The 22,897-nt window shown below is 37.5% G+C and overlaps 1 protein-coding gene across 4 annotated transcripts in view; it reads right to left on the bottom strand.

The window, feature by feature from the left end:
* Nucleotides 1-22,897, bottom strand: part of spri (Src homology 2 domain-containing protein sprint) — a 243,129-nt gene that overhangs the window by 9,316 nt on the left and 210,916 nt on the right. For all 4 annotated transcript variants that reach the window (XM_053777689.2, XM_053777692.2, XM_053777688.1 and 1 more), the window contains 5 exons: nt 16,496-18,925; nt 10,676-10,944; nt 8,675-8,866; nt 4,825-4,956; nt 1,102-1,359 (listed from right to left, as the gene is read on the bottom strand). In XM_053777689.2, coding sequence (XP_053633664.1) covers nt 1,102-1,359; nt 4,825-4,956; nt 8,675-8,866; nt 10,676-10,944; nt 16,496-18,925 — 3,281 coding nt within the window. The remainder of the gene's footprint in view (nt 1-1,101; nt 1,360-4,824; nt 4,957-8,674; nt 8,867-10,675; nt 10,945-16,495; nt 18,926-22,897) is intronic.

Raw genomic sequence — 22,897 nt, 5'->3', positions numbered from 1 at the left:
GGGTCTGCTAGTCAAGATATCAAATATGTGTTAAATGTAACGAGCGTCAGTGATGTTCCTGTCTCTGGTCGATTTTTAATGAGTTTTTTTTTTTTAGTTTAATAGCTTTATGTACCCCATATCCATCCTGTGGGCCATAATCAAAGGATTACAGAGGTACATAATGGGTCCAAGGTCTGGACAAAGCCAAAGCATTTCAACAATGAAATGAATGTAGAAGTCAAAAATGAATGCACTCATGAGTGGCTTCAAAGAGTTAAGAAAAGAAAAAAGATCTTAGGTCAAATCAGCACAGAATTATTTTGAACTCCATAGGGAAGTGGAAAAGAATTCTTCCTCGTTTTTCTTTTTAGGTCACCGCCTCAATTGGATATGGCTGGTTCGTCGAGAAAGAAAAAAAGAGTTTACTATGCTGATAAGACGAGATTATGTGGGGGAGAAACTAAAATCTTTTTGCCGTCATGCGAAAACACTGGCTGCCACAAAATAATAAAAGGAAATATTAACTGTTATGGTGTGTGTTAATGCTGCTGACACTGAAGTACAAATTATTAGACTGTTAGGAGTGCTTATGTTGCATGACCCTTGAGGGTTTAGCACCTAGTTATATTAAGAGGTTCAACAAAAGTAGAAATCACGAGAAATACAAAATTAAGTTTGCATAAATTTTTCAGCTTTGGTTTCATTTTGTGTTTCAGGTACCATATCTAATATATCACTAATCTGGTTGATGTAGTGGAAAGATGGAAGCTGGCAGCATGAATCCTTTTGACTATTTCAGCACTGCTATTATACTGTGAATGATACTAATAAGCACTAGACCTTTAACTAGTATCATACCATACATATAAGTAATATACCCAGTTAAGATCAAAATACAAGAAATTATCTAATTTTTTTAACTGAATTTATGTCAGAGCAAATTATTTAATTCTTAAAATTAATATTATTATTATTACAATCAGAAATAAGCACTAAACCCATAAGTGCAGCCTTAAAATTAATAATTTTCTAAAATCTGGATACATTCTAAATAATAGAGCATATTTTGGGAAATGAAAAGTACTCAAATATTCTGATTATTTCAGTATCAAACATTACCTGTCTAACTGAATCGAGACTGTTTCCTGGTGAAGACTCTGGTGATGGAGAGAGATTCTTGAGGGCATGAATAGCAGAATGAAAAGCTTCAAGGTAGTAAGAGGCTTCACCAGAAGAGGCACTTGGGAGAAGCAAACCCCACATGTAGTCTGCTTCCACCTCTGCAGACACCATGCCTGACTGACTCAATACCCACATAATCATTGGAACAAGGTCATCTGCATCGCCCGAGCCAGAAGTGTCACCATTCTCATACATCTACAATGAGCAAACCAAGTGTTCTGAACTTTCTTTCTAATTTTTATAAAACACATTAAAATTAGCAGTATATACTGAAACACATTCAAACTTATATTGCTTTCTAGTAAGGTACACCAGAAATATGATTAAAGAAATGTTCACTTATCTACAACGAAAGAACCAAGTGTTCTGATCTAGCTTTCTAGTTTTTATAAAGTGTATTACAATTACTAGTAAATATACTAACACATTCAAACTTATATTGCTTTCTAGTAAGGTAATATGATTGTTCACCTATATGATTCAATGTAAACCTTTTGTCTATCCATCATCTTTCAACAAACTGGCTGTATCCCACCGAAGCAGGGTGGCCCAAAAGGAAAGAAAAAATCCCCAAAAAGAAAATACTTTCATCATCATTCAACACTTTCATCTCACTCACACATAATCACTGTTTTTGCAGAGGTACTCAGAATACAACAGTTTAGAAGTATATACATATAAAGATACACAACATATCCCTCCAAACTGCCACATCTATCTACACATCTATCCTTCCTAAATCCTCCTTGTTCACCTCTGCAATCCTATTCTGTCTTATCTTTTCAACTCTTTCAATAATAATTCTTCCAAATTTAACTTTTTTTTATACTGATTGTCTCCCACTGAGTTAGGGGAACCTGAAAAAGAAGAAACACTTTCACCATCACTAACTATCACCGTCTTGCCAGAGATGCGATGACATTACAACTCCTACAGTGCAGGCACTGTACTTCCTACTTCCTGAACTCGAATTCCAGCTAACCGGTTTCCCTGAATCCCTTCATGTTACCTTGCTCATACTACTACAGCACATTAGTCATATACACCACTTACCTCCACTATTATCTAACACACTTACACATGCCTGTTAGATGTCCAAGCACCTTGTATTCAAAACTTCCTTTACCCCACCTCCCTCCAACCTTTCCTCAACCACCTCAATAACCCTACATCAGCCCTCTGGATAATATTTTAGTAACACTGTACCTCCTCCTCCTCTGCATATATTCACACCACACATTGCTCTAAAGCACATCTCTCTCTGCCCCCCGCCACTTCTGCACTGCAACATTTAAAACCCATACTTCACACCTATACAAGTGTTGGTATATGTTCTTTGTCTCCACAGATACCTCAATGACCACTCACCTTTTTCCCTTGTCAATTATGTGGTTCATAGATCCATTAGCCAACAAGTCCACTCCCAAATATCTGAACACATTCACTTCCTCTATAATCCCTCTTTCCAATCTGAAATCCAATTTTTCATTACCTAAATTTTTTGTTACTCTTTTACCTTTCTCTTTCCCATGTTCACTTTTAATTTCCTTTTTTTTATTACGTACCCTCCCAAATTAGTCCACCACCCTTCACATGCTTGTTCCCTTATAATTCTTACACTCTCTTGGTCATTTTCCTTTATGCAAAGGAACTATGCATCCAATGACAATCCTTAGGTATCCTCACTTTTCATACATATACTGAACAAATATACCAATCACTCCAACACAAATATCCCCACCTGCTTTTAACATCTGCCTTAAACCCTTCTGTCCCAGCTACTGCATCCCCTCTCATTCTACCCAATGTCTCATGCATTTTTTCACACATGAAATTATTGCCTTCCTCATTATCAACATTCAACAGAATATTTTGAATATTCCCTGCATTTTCCCTCTTGTTTTTAACTGCTAGGTCCATTTCCTACTCAGGCTTTCTCCCTCCCAAACTAGCTTAATCTCAGCAAAATTTGCAGACAAAGTTTCACCCCTTGTTTCCATGGGTTCTCCTTTTGCACTCCTTCACTACTCAACCTCATTTTTCTCTATACAGTGGTACCTCGAGTTGTGAACTTAATTTGTTCCAGAAGGTTGTTCGAGTGCCAATACCGAATGAATTTGTTCCCACAAGTCCATTTCAGACCCCCAAAAATACACTTACAAAAGCACTTACAAAAATACACTTACATAATTGTTTGAGTTGGGAGTTGTTCGAAACTCAAGGTACCACTGTATACTGTGCCTTTCTACTGTGCCTTTTCTACTTCGTGAAAATCTCTCATATGCTAACTTTTTCTCCCTTACTACCTAAATTTATCATATCATCAATCATTCCTCTTCCCATCCACATCCACCCTCCCCTCCTATCATATTACTTGCATACAATACCAACAAGTTGATAAATAAGCCATGCAACACTTGGGTATCTTTATTGTTGAAATGTTTTGCCTGCACAACGGGCTTCTTCAGTCAAATACAGGAGGACACTTGAGATAGTAGTACTGGAGTAGTTTTGAAATGATTGGTCTGCCAACCTACCATCTTCAGTGTTCCTGTATATCTGACTGAAAAAGCCTGCTGTGCAACAAAAAACAGTTCAGTAATAGATACCTAAGTATTGCATATGTTTTAATTTCTTGTTTTATACCATCAATAATATGATACTTGTCTGAGACAGCAGCACCATGACATTTTCAAACAGGGAAAATCTGCAACTCCTTTGCTAAACAACTGTTTGGTATGACCTACTTCCTCTAGTGGGCTGCACTCACCAGTGATGTCATTGCAAGTCAATCACCTATCTTCTGGCTGCATGTCTATGCTTTTGGTATTAGGGCCTGATTACACCAAAACTACTACTACTACTACTACTGTCTCCAGTGTTCTCCTGTACTTGACTGAAAAAGTCTTTTGTGCAGGCAAAAAAAGAAAAAACAAAAAAATTGGCAATAATGATAACCAATAATGATAAACATGTTTCTTATTCATCAACCCACCCTCCTATACCCACAAACTTCAGCTGCATACTACCACTACATTCTTAAATCTATACAATATCTCTGACTTCATTACCTGTACCCTCTCTAGTCCACCTCTCTAGTGAGTTAAGAACACGATTACAAACAAATCAAGACAATCCTAAAACTGGCCTGGAAGTTTTAAGACTGTCTTGCCATAGGTTCAAGTTCCACCCCTTCTGTGATTTACTTCATTTTTCTCCTAATAGTGGCTTATATCTTCCTGTCTCTTCCTTTAGTTAATTAACTTTCACCTCTCTCTTATCCATGAGACAAAGAAGAGACACCAATCTTACCAGTGTGAAACAATTAACAGGTTTCATACGTGTATGGCAGGATGGTGGTGCCTCCCTGTGCAGTTGCTATATACCAACCAAGTAAGTACTATTCTTATATGTGAATTATTCTTTCTTTTTTTTTTTCTTTTTTTTTTTTTTAAATTAAGCTTAGTAAGAGTTTGGATAAAATATTTGAGTAAAATACAGTGCATTTTTAAAAAGTAAATGATCAATATCACATTTACAAACTATATTTATAGGTACAGTAATGCAAATTACTGTACATGAAATAAATATCCTAAAAGGTACAATCAGCAATATATTTGTAATGATATTAAATTAGTTAAATGATAAAGTAACACATACGGCTCTGTATATGTGTGAGATGGTATCCAAGAGGAGTTCTAATTTCTCTCGTGGGGCAAACAGTTTCTGCATACGTGTTAAAAGACTGCGTATAACTTCTAGATTATGTCCACTTGGTGGTGACAACTCTGACTGCAAAAGGAAGAAACACAATTTTAAATGTTAATAACCGTTATCATAAATTCTGGGGTCAAGTAAAGAGGACCTGTGTAAAACATTAATAAAAATGTGCTGCATTGAAGAAATTTTTTGAATGAAGAGCCTAGATCAACCCTCAAACTGTCCATCACTTTTTATTATGCTATAATGATCAGCATCCTTTGATATACCTTTGAAAGCTTTTGAGTTTTCATATTCTCACAGCCAGGCTGGTCTGGTGGTTGCCTGATCAACCAGGCTATTAATTAGTGCTGGCTGTCCACTTGCTCATGCATATCCATCACAGCCCAATTGATCTGGCACTTGAGAACATCTACACTTGTTTCGGTAATGTTTATATAAACATTCTGGACCCACTGATGTTGATACAATGTTCACTTATTGTACCCATGGTGCCCGTTTTTCAATGGATTTATTTTACACATTCTCCCATTGCAGTGGACCCCCGGATTAAGTCATCATCGGAATAAGTAACGTTTTTTCATCAAAATATTGGCTCGGTGAAAGTCACTGAACTCGGTATAAGTCATTCGTGTCGGGGTTTTTATCTATATCCAACAGGATGCCAAGAAATGGTAAAGGTGCCAGGAATGAGCCTTGGGATACTGAGCTTTATATTTTAATAATTTCTCTTTACTACTACTTTGTTTTGTTTGTCAGAAAACTGAAAATCCATGATGCATAACTTGCTTTCAGCATGATTGGAACAGCTAATTTCTGACCCTGCATTTGGGTCATAACAGTGACTTTGGCACATTTTTTAAGGTGGTTTTCATGGTTTTATTGGCTGTTTCTTAGTGCTAATTGGCAGAACAGAAGATACTAGTGAAATTGAGAAGATTTTGGTAGGGTTAGGACCAGAGGTGACCTGAAATAGGTGTCAAAACTGCAGAAACTGCTGATTTGGGGCAACTTTCCTGGGAAGGAAAGGGAAGGGTAAGGGGTGCCCCTACCCTCCTATATGACCTAAACCATGTCCAAGCTTATCAGTTGAGAAATAGGGAAAATCGTCAAATTTGGGGGGAAAGAATTATTACACAGGAGGCCTGGGGACATAAGTGAATTTGCCAAATTACCAAAGTCTGTCACTTCCTAGTTATCAATGGGTAGCATGGAAGGCATACTAGAGAAACAGCCAGGAAATGAGCATAAAGTGCTCCCAAATACCAACCTTTGTTTATATAATTTCAAAAGTATTAAATCTAATTTGTAGTTTTTGGTAGTTTTTTTTTTTTTTTTTTTTTTTTTGGGGGGGGGGGGGTTTTTTTAAATTGTGGACAAAGAAAGTGGGCTTTCAATTTGAGGGGTGAACATTTTAAGGATTAATTTTCATATGAATGAAAAAATGAATAACAATAGTATACTAGTACATTATGTAATAAAAATTTAACCTTAAAGGCACTTCTACATTTATGTCTTCAATATAGATAGATAAGAGTTTATACAATATGTATTATCTTAGAACTGGATCTTAAAAGGACAAGGATGCCTATAATCAGTATAAGAACAAATATACTACATATTCTCTGAAACTGGAAACAAGTTCTCACGAATAAAAAAAAAGCCATTTTTTCTTCTTTCAACAAACTGGCCATATCCCACTGAGGCAGAGTGGCCCAAAAAGAAAAACGAAAGTTTCTCTTTTTAACTTTAGTAATATATACAGGAGAAGGGACTACTAGCCTCTGACTTCCGGCATTTTAGTCGCCTCTTACGATATGCATGGCTTACGAAGGAAGAATTCTGTTCCACTTCCCCATGGAGATAAGAGGAAATAAACAAGGATAAGAACTAGTAAGAAAAATAGAAGAAAACCCAGAGGGGTGTGTGTAAATGTGTGTATGTATGTATGTGTGTGTATATGTATGTATGTGTGTATATGTATGTATGTGTGTGTATATGTATATATGTATGTGTGTGTATATGTATGTATGTATGTATATATACAGTATGTATGTATATAGTATGTGTGTGTATATATACAGTGGACCCCCGGTTCGCGAAGTCACCGGTAACCGATAAATCCGGTATCCGAAGCGTTATATAGCCAAAAAATTGCCCCAGTTCCCATAACAAAACCCGGTACGCGATACGATTCGTACGAGACGTGTCCACATGTGGCCTGAACTGCCCCGTGTGTGCCAGTGTTTACAAGCCAGCCAGTGTGCGCGCATCTAAGGATACATTCGGTACATTCCATATTATCCATATTATCACTGTTTCTGTTGCTTGTTTCTGCAAAATAAGTCACCTTGGGCCCCAAGAAAGCTTCTAGTGCCAACCCTTCAAGACCAAGGGTGCTAATGACTACTGAAATGAAGAAAGAGATAATTGTAAAGCATGAAAGTGGAGTGCGTGTATCGGACCTGGCCAAGTTGTATAGTAAATCCCAATCAACCATCTCTACTATAGTGAGCAGGAAAACGGCAATCAAGGAAGCTGTTCTTGCAAAAGGTGCAACTGTGATTACAAAACAGCGATCGCAAGTGTTAGAAAATGTTGAGAGACTGTTACTGGTGTGGATAAATGAAAAACAGATAGCTAGAGATAGCATCTCTCAAGCGATCATTTGTGAAAAGGCTAGGCAGTTGCATGAGGATTTAATTAGAAAAATGCCTGCAACTAGTGGTGATGTGAGTGAATTTAAGGCCAGCAAAGGTTGGTTTGAAAGATTTAAGAATCGTAGTGGCATACATAGTGTGATTAGGCATGGTGAGACTGCCAGTTCAGACCAGAAAGCGGCTGAAAAATATGTGCATGAATTCAAGGAGTACATAGAGGCTGAAGGATCGAAACCTGAACAGTCCTAATGGAGGGGGATTCCCCTTCTAAACATTAAAAACTTCGACACTCTCCCCTCCTCCCATCCCATCAATCATCACCAGATCTTCATTAAAGGTAAGTGTCAATTATTCTATTGTGTTTATTCTATTTTTATTATTGCTACTGAAATTATTCTATTGCATTAAACTTAATATTTCATGTGGTAAAAGTTTTTTTTTTTCATACTTTTGGGTGTCTTGCACGGATTAATTTGATTTCCATTATTTCTTATGGGGAAAATTGATTCACTTTCCGATAATTTTGCTTTACGATGAGCTCTCAGGAACGGATTAATGACGTGAACCGGGGGTCCATTGTATATATTTTTTTTTTCAACAAACCGGCCATATCCCACCAAGGCAGGGTGGCCCAAAAGAAAAAACGAAAGTTTCTCCTTTTATATTTAGTAATATATACAGGAGAGGAGGTTACTAGCCCCTTGTTCCCAGCATTTTAGTCGCCTCTTACGACTCACGTGGTTTACGGAGGAAGAATTCCGTTTCACTTTCACATGGAGGTAAGAGGAAATAAATAAGAACAAGAACTAGTAAGAAAATAAAAGAAAACCCAGAGGGGTGTATATACATGTATACGCTTGCACATGCATGTGTAGTGTGACGTAAGTGTAAGTAGAAGTAGCAAGATGTACCTGAAACCTTGCATGTTTATGAGACAAAAAAAGACCCCAGCAATCCTACCATCATGTAAAACAATTACAGGCTTCTGTTTTACACTCTCTTGGTAGGACGGTAGTACCCCCCTGGGCGGTTGCTGTCTACCAACCTACTACCTTAGATTTATCATATTGTTGTAAATAATTATATTTAGTAGCATGTACCATCAAATACAATGTTTCTAACCCACTTACCCTTATACCAAGACGGTTCTTTGGCTGCGATTTTGCATATTTCATATTTGCAGCCAACAATTGGATTGAGCCATTGGCTGAATATGATTCCACAAAAAGTTTGTTGATGTGATTCCAAAGAGGGCGAACCACAAGTCGGACCAGAACATCTTCCAAGATAGCATCCAGATTAAGAAACTCTGTTGCCTTCAGCTGTCAGAGAAAACAGTAAGCAGTATTAGAACACTATAAAAACTTTTCCTAATTCATTACAGAATCATAAGAACATGCATGTTTTAAAACTGTTGCAAACTAGAAATAAGAGTTACACTCATCTTAATAACCCAGTTACTATACCTAAATATTTGAACACTTATTTTTATATGGTGATTTCAGCATGTAGACTGCTCTATATGTTTATTATAGTCTCCAGGATAATTAATCTACTTTCTATCTGTAGTGCCCTGTGTGTGGAAAAGCAAGTTGTGACCTCTTGCAAGTCAAAAAAAAATGAATACAAAAGTAAACAGGGTTCAAGTTAACAATTTTTTTTAATATCCTAGAATTATTATACATTCACGGGTAAGTGCTAAACCCATCTGGACCATGCAATGCTGAGGAATGAGAGAGAATCAGATATGATCCAAGGAAGGAAAGGATAGCTCCAATTTTGTATTCCCAGTCACAGTCTGTTGCATTTTACAATACAACTGTACGGGTTTTAAGCAGTGACCGGAAAAATTTACCAATCTACATGTAGAAATCTACTGACATATATATATATATCTATGATTCCATGGAGCATGAACCCCACAGCCTAGTCTCAGACCATATCTAACATGAAAAGAAAATATTGCATAAATAAGTTGCAGCTACATAATAAACACAGGAAAATAAAGCAAAGTGAACACTGAACGCAAGTAGATATTTGTAAGGTTTACCAGTCATCTTACATGCAATTATATCAGTCATCTTACGGCAATTATGGCAGTGCTAGCCATTTAATGAGATTCTGTTTCACAAAGAGAAGGAGGGCAGTACCTCTGTAGATAGTTGCCATCTACCAAATATAAAAGCTATGTCTACCCTTTACTTACATTATGTGCTCAAAATGCTCAAATTATAACAAAAACTATGTACCACAAGTGCTATTTTCAGTCAGAATCTTACCTTCCTTTCTTTGTAATTTGCATGCACCATATAAAACATTTTACATCCTTAGCAGTTATATTCAGTTTTACAAAACATTCATCAATCAAGTTTTTCTATCTGACACTCAAGAATTCCCCCAGTCACCTTAAAATGTGTGCTAAGCAAGTTAACATGACGACACTGGCTATTTGGGATATCAAGCGAATAAATCCCAGCTGGCTGACTACATTCAATAGTGCACATTTTTGCTAGGTATATAACAACATTTTAAGATACTGGTTAAAGCTTTTAATTACATTATGTAAGTGTAGATTGTTTAAATTTATGGAATATTTGTGTGCATATTAATGTCATAATTAGTATGTATGCACTGTTTTGCTTTGTCAAAATTTATTGAAAATTTGGGTATAACCTCCAAAAATCTAATTTAAGTATCTCTAAGGAATCTATTACCAATGGTATGAGTAACTACTATTTAAGCCATACTGTATCAAAAAACTTATAATCTTTACAAAATCATCCTCAACTAAAACTGCTCTAATAATTCCCTATTCTGATTAATCAGTAAACTATATTTTTTTTTTTTTTTTTTTCAACAAGTCGGCCGTCTCCCACCAAGGCAGGGTGACCCAAAAAAAGAAAGAAAATCCCCAAAAAGAAAATACTTTCATCATTCAACACTTTCACCACACTCGCACATTATCACTGTTTTTGCAGAGGTGCTCAGAATACAACAGTCTAGAAGCATACACACATAAAGATACACAACATATCCCTCCAAACTGCCAATATCCCAAACCCCTCCTTTAAAGTGCAGGCATTGTAAACTATATTTACCTACAGAATATACATAAATTCACAAATACTTACATTACTTCGTTGTCTCTTTACTATTGCTTCAAATTCCTTCTCACCACTTGTAACCAAGTAATTCTTCATCCCAGACATAAACTGACGTACATTACGAGTAACAACAGCAGGATCTCGTTCAGGGCTCTCTAGAGTGCAGGTAATAAAATTGGTGACAGCCTGACTAAATGTCGTGGATGTGTCACCCCCCAAGTCCATAGCATATACTTTAATTGCAACACCGTTCTCTGCATCCTGACGCTGCCGTAGGGCCAATAACTGGGGTGACACTGAAAAATTTGAGTTTTGTGTTAACTTCAGATACTACAATTGCTGAAACTTTTGGAATCTGAGGTACAGTACATGTATTTGTTATATTCTTATTGTAACCTAGAATAAAAATAATTATATTGTTTTTATATTAGTTCTATTAAGTGACAGAATTACATTTCTCTCTTCTTTCATCGTACCAGCTATATCCCACTGAGGTGGGGTGGCCCAAAAGGAAAAACAAAAGTTTCTCCTTTTAAATTTAGTAATATATACAGGAGAAGGGGTTACTAGCCCCTTGCTCCCGGCATTTTAGTCGCCTCTTACAACACGTATGGCTTACGGAGGAAGAATTCTGTTCCACTTCCCCATGGAGGTAAGAGGAAATAAACAAGAACAAGAACTAGAAAGAAAATAGAAGAAAACCCAGAGGGGTGTGTGTATATACTATATGCTTGTACTTGTATGTGTAGTGTGATCTAAGTGTAAGTAGAAGTAGCAAGACGTACCTGAAATCTTGCACGTTTATGAGACAGAAAAAAAGACACCAGCAATCCTACCCTCAGAATTACATTTATCTAGTGGTAATTAAATATAACCTAGGTAGTAGGTTGGTAGACAGCAACCACCCAGGGAGGTACTACCGTCCTGCCAAGTGAGTGTAAAATGAAAGCCTGTAATTGTTTTACATGATGGTAGGATTGCTGGTGTCCATTTTTCTGTCTCACAAACACGCAAGGTTTCAGGTACGTCTTGCTACTTCTACTTACACTTAGGTCACACTACACATACATGTACAAGCATATATATACACACCCTGCTAGGTTTTCTTCTATTTTCTTACTAGTTCTTGTTCTTGTTTATTTCCTCTTACCTCCATGGGGAAGTGGAACAGAATTCTTCCTCCATAAGCCATGCATGTTGTAAGAGGCGACTAAAATGCCAGGAGCAAGGGGCTAGTAACCCCTTCTCCTGTATACAGTGGACCCTCAACTAATGCTGTTAATCCGTTCCTGAGAGCTCATCGTTAGTCAAAATAATCGTTAGTCAAGTTAATTTTTCCCATAAGAAATAATGGAAATCAAATTAATCCGTGCAAGACACCCAAAAGTATTGAAAAAAAAAATTTTAACACATGAAATATTAATTTTAATACACACAAACTGAAGAAGAAATGCACAGTTACATGACACTTACCTTTATTGAAGATCTGGTGATGACTGATGGGATGGGAAGAGGGGAGTGTGTTGATGGTCTTAGTGTTTAGAAGGGGAATCCCCTTCCATTAGGACTTGAGGTGGCAAGTCCTTTTTCGGGGTTACTTCCCTTCTTTTAATGCCACTAGGACCAGCTTGAGAGTCACTGGACCTCTGTCGCACAACATATCTGCCCATAGAGGCCTGTACCTCCCGTTCCTTTATGACATTCCTAACGTGTTTCACAACATTGTCAGTGTCACCATTAAACACTTGTTCAGGTTTCAGTCCTTCACTGTCTATGTAGTCCTTGAATTCCTGCACATATTTTTCAGCTGCTTTTTGGTCCAAACTGGCAGCCTCACCATGCGTTATCACACTATGTATGCCACTACGATTCTTAAATCTCTCAAACCAACCTTTGCTGGCCTTAAATTCACTCACATCACCACTAGTTGCTGGCATTTTTCTAATTAAATCGTCATGCAACTTCCTAGCCTTTTCACATATGATCGCTTGAGAGATGCTATCTCCTGCTATCTGTTTTTCGTTTATCCATACCAATAACAGTCTCTCAACATCTTCTATCACTTGCGATCTCAGTTTCGAAAACATAGTTGCACCTTTGGCAAGAACAGCTTCCTTGATTGCCGTTTTCTTGGCCACAATAGTAGCGATGGTTGATTGGGGTTTTGTGTACAGCCTGGCCAGCTCGGAGACATGCACTCCACTTTCATACTTAGCAATGATCTCTTTCTTCATATCCATAGTAATTCTCACCCTTTTTGCTGTAGGGTTGGCACTAGAAGCTTTCTTGGGGCCCATGGTGACTTATTTTGCAGGTGCAATCACTAAAAAGGCTGTGATAATATGAAATGTTCCGATTGTATGCTTGGAAGCGACCGCTGTGGCTGGCTGGCTTGTAAACACTGGCCAGAAGTGGACACGTCTCAGACGGAAGGAATAGTGTTGGTCGAGTTTTTTAGCGCTAATCGAGGCAAAATTTTTGCGATAAAATGTATCGCTAGTCAGATTTATCGTTAATCGATGCCATCGCTGGTCGAGGGTCCACTGTATATTACTAAATGTAAAAGGAGAAACTTTCGTTTTTTTCTTTTGGGCCACCCCGCTTCGGTGGGATACGGCCGGTGTGTTCAAAAAAAAAATTAATTATAAGGCTTTGTTCAGCAATACAGGAATAAGATAGGAAAAAATGAAATGTGAAATTAAACATAATGTGCTATTTATGCAAAACTGACTTAACAGGTACATATATATAATTGAATATTATAAGGTTTGCTATGGAAATATATAAAGCAGTATACAGTATTGTACTTAATATTGCAAAATAAAAAAAAATTGCTCTTTCAAATAAAAACAAATGTGTCATCAGGAGAAATGAAAGTTACAAGGGAATAAAACTGTCTGTTTTTCAAAAGCTCATGAGAGGATAGAAAATAAATTGGTGTATTTAACACCTTCACTGTCAGTAGCCATGAAATTAAAAGTGCTCACAGTGCTGGCATTTAAAACAAAAAGTCTTCTAAAATGTGAGCATCTTTTTTCTGAAAGTAATGATGCCAGAAGTATGAAATTTGATGGAAAATTTATGCAGGCGCAATTTACGCATCAGCAACTTTGTCCACTTTGAGGCCTATTTTAAGCAAATTCCATTGCTCAGTTCAACCAATTCTTAGCTATTTCACTAGTATGCCTTCTGCTCTACTGACTGAACACAAGAAACCATGAATTCAACTATCAAAACTACATATAAAGTGCACAGAAGTCAGGGGCCAATTTTCACAAAATTAAAAAATTTGTAATTTAAAAAGTCCAAAATAAACACTGTACACACTCCAGGCACTAAAACAATATTTCCTCTGTTCATTAATCACAACCCCAGACATCTCTTATTACACGTGTCTTTCATTCTGTATTTATAAAAAAAATTGAAGTTACCATATTTCTCAGATAATAAAATACAACCAAGAATTACTGATCATGAGTTATGGCATCCCACTACAGGTCAGCCATCACTAATCCGACATCATTGGGACCTGTAGTGTGCTGGATTATCGAGTTTGTCGGATTACAGAGTGATTAGGTTAGAATACACTTAGCCCTTTCAGGGTCTATGCTATAGTTCTACGGCTTTGAGTCGAGGGTCCAAACTGTAGTTCTACGCCATGAGCTCAGCTCGCTCACATAAGCTGAGCGGTAAATTTGAGCCTAGATATGAGAGAATACACCTATGTGGTAATTGTGCACCACGTAAAACAAATCCTGCAGCATACAGTGCTTAATGAGAGAAAAAACAGAGTAATTTTCAATTAAAGCAGCGACTTTGCAGTGTTTTTCGAATGTTTTTTATAGTTGTATTTGCAATTTCTTGGTCTCATTTAACAGAATGAAAGATATATTACAGAAATAGAGATGATTTTTATTGGTTTTAGTGCTGGAAATGGCTTGAAACCGAGCTCAAATTAGCAGAAATGTTAAATTTTCGCTGATGTTCAAGAGTAAACAAATGACCTCACACGTCTAATACGTGCCAGCTGGTAGGTCTAATGTATGTTCACAAATGTGGTGATATTATTTATACAATTAGTATTACAATATTGCATAACAGTAAATCTTCCATTTTTGGTTTGAATAAAAATTTATTATGCAAATAAAAAATCAAAATGGAATTCATTTATAAAGCCTGAAAACGTAACTAATGAACAGAGGAAATGTTAGTTTAGTGTCAGGAATGCCTGCATTGTTTATTCTGGATCCTATTTTGTAATTGGAATATTTTAAACTTTGCATTAAATTGGCCAAATTTGTAGTTGAAACAGCTGTCTGGGTGATTTCTTGTGCTCAATTGATAGAACAGAAGTAATACTAGTGAAAAGCTAAGAATTTGGTCAACAGCAGTAATGAAATTGACCTAAAATGGGAGTCAAAGTCAGCAAAACTGCCAATGCGGAAATATTGCTGGCACCTCAAAATTCGTGAGAGCATAATTTTGTCAATTTTCCATCAAATTTTGTACTGTTTGCTTTATTACCTTCAGAAAAAAGATTCTCTACCATTTCATAAGAAAAAAATAACAATTTTTTTTTTAAATTCTTGGACCCTGGCACACACCAAAAATTTGGCCTCTGGACCCTGAAAGGGTTAGTTAATCTATCAATAGAGACTCTTTCTGCTACATCTTCCTCATTTTCATCACTGCTTTCTCCTCCACTGGCTTGCTGCTGTAAATTTACAACCATCTGCACAATTTCTGAGTCAGTATAATGATGAGATTTGAAATTATGCTAGCCGAAATTAGTGCCGGATTACTGATGGAACCAGATAACCGATTGCCGGATTAGTGATGGCCAACCTATAATTGAATCCAATCTAATAAAAACCCATAAAAACAGGAGGTTGAGGGGTGGGGTGTAGAAGAGCAATACCTGTCCTCAGGAAAAACAGCAAAAATCGAATATTACCACTAATTAGGTCTCAATTTCAAGTTACTTACATTCCTAAAACCAAACAAAATCATTTCTACTTCAGTAGTGTATCTTCCATTCTAGCACATGCTACAAAAAAAAATGCAGAGACCATCCTAGAAAACAGCTCAAATTCACTTACATAAACCAAACAAAAGGTCAGAGTTTTGCTTTCCCCATCATGCACTGTGTGATGGGGAAAAGCATTTTTTTTTATCCTGTGCACACTCACCACACAGACCCATTCTCTCATATCTTGGCCAAAATTTACTGCTCACAGCTTATCTGGGGAACCTGAGCTCAAAACATAGACCTACATCACTATAATAGTAAACTACAAAAGTGAGCATACCATTATAGCGTACAGCCTTGTGTACAGTCCCCGCTATACACAAGAAAACTGTATATATTGAATACAAGCAAAAGGCTAATTATTTTTGATGTACAAAATATGACTGAAAAATTTTAAAAAGGCAAAAATATATATTACTCATTATACAAACACCATGAACAGCAAAAGATTAAGCATTGTCTGCATACATGATTTTTATCTCAAAACAACCCCTCAAAAAGATTACTGAAAGATATTATTGCATCATTTTCTAATGATGCACAGTAGGGAAAAAAGCAAACCCTTCCAATAACTGTAGCAATTTCATGGCTCGCCAAAACATCGCAAAGCAGTCACATACAATCCTGGGTGACTGTTCAACCTTGTACATAACAATATCACGGTACATCAGAACCTTATAAAATTTCCCACAGCAATGGCTGCACTCTCCTGACTATACAACCCTGAGCTTAACTGACATGCCCTGTGTATGCTTTAAGTACATCACATTTAAAATTCTAAACAAAGGTTTAAAAAAAATAATATACCAGATACTTACTAATTCTAGTACGCTGCTGTGTGTCAAGGTTGTGCGCATTTACAAGAGACAAAGGTGGTGTCCCAGAGAGTGAAACAGTCTCATTATCACTTGCATCCCCGATCACATGCACAAATGAATCTGTGTCTGTAACTCCTGCTCCACCAGTATCAGAATCTTCAAGAGTATAGGGGCGTAAAGCTGGAGTTTCTAATGAGCTACGTGGATACTGATCAACTGATGAATCATCTTCAAAGTGCATTATTGATTCCCATTTTCGAGAGTCCCAAGGTTCTGAAAACTCGGTGCCAGAGTCACTAACAGTGGAAGGAAAATAATGTGTAGGGAGAGGTGGGTGAAGGCGCTCTTCAAGTGGAATGTTACGTTGAGTTTTATGCTGCTGCTGTTGCTGTCTCTGATACTGGAGATGCTGATCTTCTCGAACACTACCCTGCCCTCCAACATTATCATATTCACTAATGCGTGTAACATAGCTTGGTGCCAGGGAGTGGGCATCCAATGTCAAATCTGGAAGTTTTTCAGAAATCAAATCTTGTACAGTCCTATCGCCAGGAATTATCACACTATCTGATTCTCCTCCAGTATCACCCACTGGAAATCTGCCTTCCCCAGATGGAGCATCTTCATTGTCTGACCCAACACCATATTGATACTCCCATGATGATGCAACATGACAGGTGGTATCTGACATTTGTTCTCCATTGGATGTCAAAGCTTCATTATTTATTCTAGGGGGAGCTATAGGTTTTCCTCTTCCTCCAATTCGTGAGTGGCGCCTAGCATCACTTCTTGACTGGCCATTTACTAAATGACCAGCATTGACTTTATTTTTTTCACTTTCAAGATTCTTGTTCTTTTCATCTTCCAAATTCATAAAAAGATTATCTTTTTCATTTACTAGGTTTTCAACACTTGATGATAATGGTAGATCTTCATTTGAATCTATTTTACCCAGGGAGTTGTGACTCTTTCTAGTTTTCCACTGGATATTAGAGTCAGAATAACGGTTTGTCGTTTTTCTTGATAATTTATTTGATGCTTTGTTAATCCGTGCCTGTGGCTGTTCCTCCTTTAATGCATCTGCTGGTTCCATATAAAAAGGACTTGAATTTTTACGATACGAGTTTACCGAGTCTGAACTGTTACCATTCAACTTTTCATCATTGCATAAACTTCCATCATTCTTTTTATCTGAATCATATATGAAGTGTACTGGTTTTGTATTCTTTGCTATTTCACTTAAGTCTCCCATAGATTTTGAGATTTCATTGCGAGGTTTGAAAGTCAACATTTTGGGTTGTGATGATGATGATGGGGTTGGTGATTCGTGGGGAGAGCTAGGCCACACATCCTCATAGTCACTAATTTTATCAGTCAGAGATGACCGACAGTAAGTTGCATTATTGTCAACAATATTTGCCTCGTGATAATGGTTGGAAAGTCTTCGTCTGTCTCTTCTACCACTGCGTAAACGAACTCGTGACATTCCAGGAGCCTCTTCTATAGGCGTGCTTGGTGCACAAGGTGTACATGGTGTACTCTGAGGAGATGTTATTTGTTGTTGAATTTGTAAGTGAAGACCATCTCTGTAACCATTTAAAGTACCATTCTGATTTCCATTAGGAGTATTAACTGCCATATTTGACTGAGAACTGTTACTACCAGTTGGGGAGATTTCTATATTAGCTACATGCACTTGAACATCATCTAAATGCACTGGTAGAGCCTTCACCTGATTAACATTGAGTGTCAATGTTGTTTTGACAGTGATATTTGAAGGTGACGTGGTTATGCAAGATCGTGCCCAACGGCGTGGTGGTGGCGGGGCTTGGACTGGTCGAGGAATTATTTCTCCGTTTTCAGTTGTGGGGGTCCCCACATCAGACATTATTGGTGGGCTAACTCTAGCAGGAGGAGCTGGCTTATTCAAAGGCCTCTGTGACCCTGATGGACTGATCTGGTTAGACCACTGAGTGCCAGGTGGACTGGAGCGAGGTGGAGGTGTAGGCTTAGTGCCAGGTGTACTGGGCTTTAGTTGAGTAACTGGAGTAGCTGGTTGGGAACGGAATGACAAAAACGCTGGTTGTTCCTTTAAAAACTCTTCAAGTGGAGCTAAATTTAAATTAAGTGATGACCGATCACCAGAGGGTGGAATAGGAGGAGCTGGTCGAATTGGTGCTAGAGATGATGTTGATCCCCCTATTGATCCTCCCAATGAACTTCCAAGTGAACCTCCTGAAACACACAAGCCTCCTGGAGTTTGTGGCGACAAGAGACTGGTAGAAGAAATCCCTCTAGAGACTCCACCTTTGCCAAAGCTACTGAAAGAGAGGTCATGAGGGCGTGGAGATGGCGTTGGAGCAGCACTACGAGGACAGTCATTTGTAGGTGTGCTAGCTGTTGGACTTGCCATTGCTGTACCCCAGAATTCTGAAATTAGGGAATAAATGTATACACATTATTTGACCTGGCAACAATATCACAAAAAAATACATGGTACCCCAATACATAATTTGACCACATTCTCAAAGATCGGTGGATAAAATAAACAATAAATGGCGAGTATACAGCTTTGAATGAATATCACTTACGGGCCAGACTTGGTCATATGACAGTCAGGTGAAGAATGACTTGGTTTATAAACACAGCTTCAACTACTTATAACAGTATATAATACTTACGCAACTGAACATGTACACATTCAAGTTTCCTTCTAATTTCTTAATAGTTCTTACTCTTTTAGGGTTTTCTTTCAACACTATGGGGAAGTGGAGTAGAATTCTTCCTTCATAAGCAATGCATGCCATAAACGGTGGCTAAAATGCTGGGAGCAAGTAACCCATTCTGTATCAATTTCTAAACAGGATAAAGAAATTTTTAAAGTGAATGGGCATTGTACATATGAAAAGAAAGAATTAATGTTAACAATGAATGAAAAAGAGCTGGATGTTCTAGCAATGAGCAAAAAAAGCTAACAACAGTGGGATACTTTCAACTGGAAGAGTAAATGGGGTTAAATCAGGAATATCTGAAAGAACTAGAGCCAAAGTAGTGATAGTAAATAGTAACATTAAATTATCAACTATGAAAATAAAGAGGGAATACAAGTGTGTAAATTTAACATTTATGTGGACAAGAATAAAGATGGGACGTGAGAAGTAAGTTACCTAAGTGTTGATGCAATTGGGGATGAGAGAAATGTAGAGGAGAGAGATTTTGAAGAGGTGTGAAGCAAATATTTAGTTAAGTTTTGAACAAAGTGATAATAAAAAAATTGTATAAAGTATAATTGCAGAGGAACAAGGATAATTTAGGAAGGATAGGGAAAGCATAGACCAAGTGTTTACACTGAAGCATACAAGTCAACAATACTTAGATAAAAGGGAAAGCACAATTTGTTGCATTTATGGGTTTAGAAAATTCATGTGATATACAAGCAATGTGGCAGATGTTGCAAATGTAAAAAGGGATTAGGTAGTAAATTACTAAAAACAATAACGAGTTTTTATACAGAAAGTGAGGCTTAGGTTAGGATATGGAAGATGTAAGTAGTTAATAAGCCTTATTATTAGCTTGCCAAAAAGGCATTTGCATAATCAGTGACTTTCTCAAGGGCCTTGCTGGTGACAGTTCTTTGTGAGATTTTGAAGAGACACTGCAAAGGCTAGTGGAGGAATTTTTTAAAGCAATGAAAGACTGGGTATCAGATTGGAGGAAAGGAGTACAGAGGAAGATAATGTATTCAGATATTTGAAAGCAGACATGTTGATAGATGGGTCTATGAAAGTGCTAGGTTCTTGAGCATCAAGCAAGTATCTTTGATCAGAGTGAATGGAAATGAGTGGTTTTCATTCCTTGATGTTGTAGAGAGTAAACAAGATTTCTGGTAAATCAGTTAGCCAGACTAAGAGTTCTTGAGGTGGAAAATACAGTGCCTGCATTTTGAAGGAGGGGTGGGGATGTTTAAGTCCGGAGGGGTATTTGAATTGTGATGTCTGCACACTTTTGACAAGACAGCTATTTGAAGTGATGGTGAATTTGTCCCCCCCCCCCCCTCCTTTTTTTTTTTGGTCACCCTACCTCAGTGAGAGATGACCAGTGTAAAAAAAAAAATGCATTCACAATACAAAGTCCTGAACTCGTCTTCAGATTACAATTAACAAAAGCTCTTATACAACTTTATTCAATTATTTTTTGATCAACTATTGATTTGTATGTACGTACAGTAAAGTAATATATTTAACCAGTAGATCTTCCATATAATGGACTAATGGGGTTGGGGGGGAAGAAAGAAAGAGAGAGAGAGAGAGAGAGACAGAGACAGACAGACAGAGAGACAGAGACAGAGAGAGACAGAGAGAGACAGAGAGAGACAGAGAGAGAGAGACAGACAGACAGACAGAGAGAGAGACAGACAGAGACAGAGAGAGAGAGAGAGAGAGAGAGAGAGAGAGAGACAGCACCTTCACTCTGGCTGTACCCTTCTCCAGAACATCACTCCATCTGAGATCATACATACCCAGGATGACTCGAGTATGGAACACATTCGTACAGCATAATGATGTCAACGAGATAAAGTCAGTTGATCAAATGAAAATGCTGGCCCACAGACGGCTCCAACTTCATCCTGTTCCCTACTTGTATGTCTCATAACAATAAAAATGCTTTCAAATGAGCTGATGTAGGTAACAGCTCTTAGCTTGCCAATAAAGTTAGGAATCCTTAACCTGTAAATAGCTTGTCAATAAAGCTAGGGATCCTTAACCTTGTCAAACCCTGTGTAAAAAAAGAGAGAGAGAGAGAGAGAGAGAGAGAGAGAGAGAGAGAGAGAGAGAGAGAGAGAGAGAGAGACAGAGAGAGAGAGAGACAGAGAGAGAGAGAGACAGAGAGACAGAGAGAGAGAGAGACAGAGAGAGAGAGAGACAGAGAGAGAGACAGAGAGAGACAGAGAGAGAGAGACAGAGAGAGAGTGAGACAGAGAGAGAGAGAGACAGAGAGAGAGAGAGACAGAGAGAGAGAGAGACAGAGAGAGAGAGAGACAGAGAGAGACAGAGAGAGAGAGAGACAGAGAGAGAGTGAGACAGAGAGAGAGAGAGACAGAGAAAGAGACAGAGAGAGAGAGAGACAGAGAGAGAGAGACAAAGAGAGAGACAGACAGAGACAGAGATATAGAGCAAGAGATATAGAGAGAGAGATATATATAGAGAGATATATATATAGAGAGAGATATAGAGAGAGATATACAAAGAGATAGAGAGAGAATCAGATGGCCAGTAATAGCAATTGTGGTGGACAGAGAGACTGTTTTGCTGAGATTGTAACAACGAATAATTCTGTGACCAACGGACTTTGTCCATTGTCTCCAAGGGTACTGACCCAGAGGACCTTGTCATTCTCAAGTCAGATTTGGCATAAGAAAAATATTTTGGGTTCATTTATGGCTTTTAGTTCTTCCCGCATTTCTTGACTCCTGTAAGATTCCTTTAGCTTAAGTTTGATGTTTGCCACTTCTCTGACCAGTGCCTCCCTTCATATTACAGATATATTGGCCTCTTTCAGCCGCTGTTGTTCTTTGCCTTCGCCTGTATAGGGAGCGCCTCTCTCTAGTTTACAGCTTCTCTTCCTTTTCCTTAAAGGAATATGCCTTGAGCATACCTCAAGTGCCACAGAGTTAATTTGTTCTAGACATAGGTTTGGATCTGTGTTGCTTAGAATATTTTCCCAGTTTATATCATTTAGGACCTGGTTGACTTGGTCCCACCTTATGTTTTTGTTACTGAAGTTGAATTTGGTGAAGGTTCCCTCATGACTGACTACATTTTGTTGGTCTGGGGCCCTGCACATACATGTCTGAACCTCTATGTTGTAATCTCAGTACATTGTTTTTGGTATGGTAATATTTCGTATCAGATCATCAGTGTTAGTGAAGACGTGGTCCAGTGTATTTTCCAATCGTGTTAGCCCTATTATTTACTGGTTTAAGGAGAAAATGAAGGGTATAGTGTAATCAATAGTTTAAAATATCTTTTGCAAATAAACAGAGCATTCAAATTCTAACCAATATAACATATCTTATTTTAAGCTTAACCCTAGCTCTTTCCCAAAATGTAAAATTTACACTCTGGGAGTTATTCAATATATATGTAAAACATTTGGAATACAGCTCAAATTTCCTATATGTTATTCAATTTGTATAGTGTGTTTTCACAATACAGTACATGTCGACTTTCAGGAATGTAACCAATGCTTCAAGAGTGTTTCAACTGTCTATATATATACACAGCATTTAAAATTTATGTTAAGCATTTACAGATACTGTATATCTTATGTCAACTCAGTAATTCTGAAAGAAATTAAATATAAAATAATGAACATAAAATTGATAAGATAAACATATGAAAA

This window comes from Cherax quadricarinatus, chromosome 18 (assembly GCF_038502225.1).
Source record: "Cherax quadricarinatus isolate ZL_2023a chromosome 18, ASM3850222v1, whole genome shotgun sequence".
Classification (NCBI taxonomy): domain Eukaryota; kingdom Metazoa; phylum Arthropoda; class Malacostraca; order Decapoda; family Parastacidae; genus Cherax; species Cherax quadricarinatus.
This window is presented reverse-complemented; position numbering and strand designations above follow the sequence as displayed.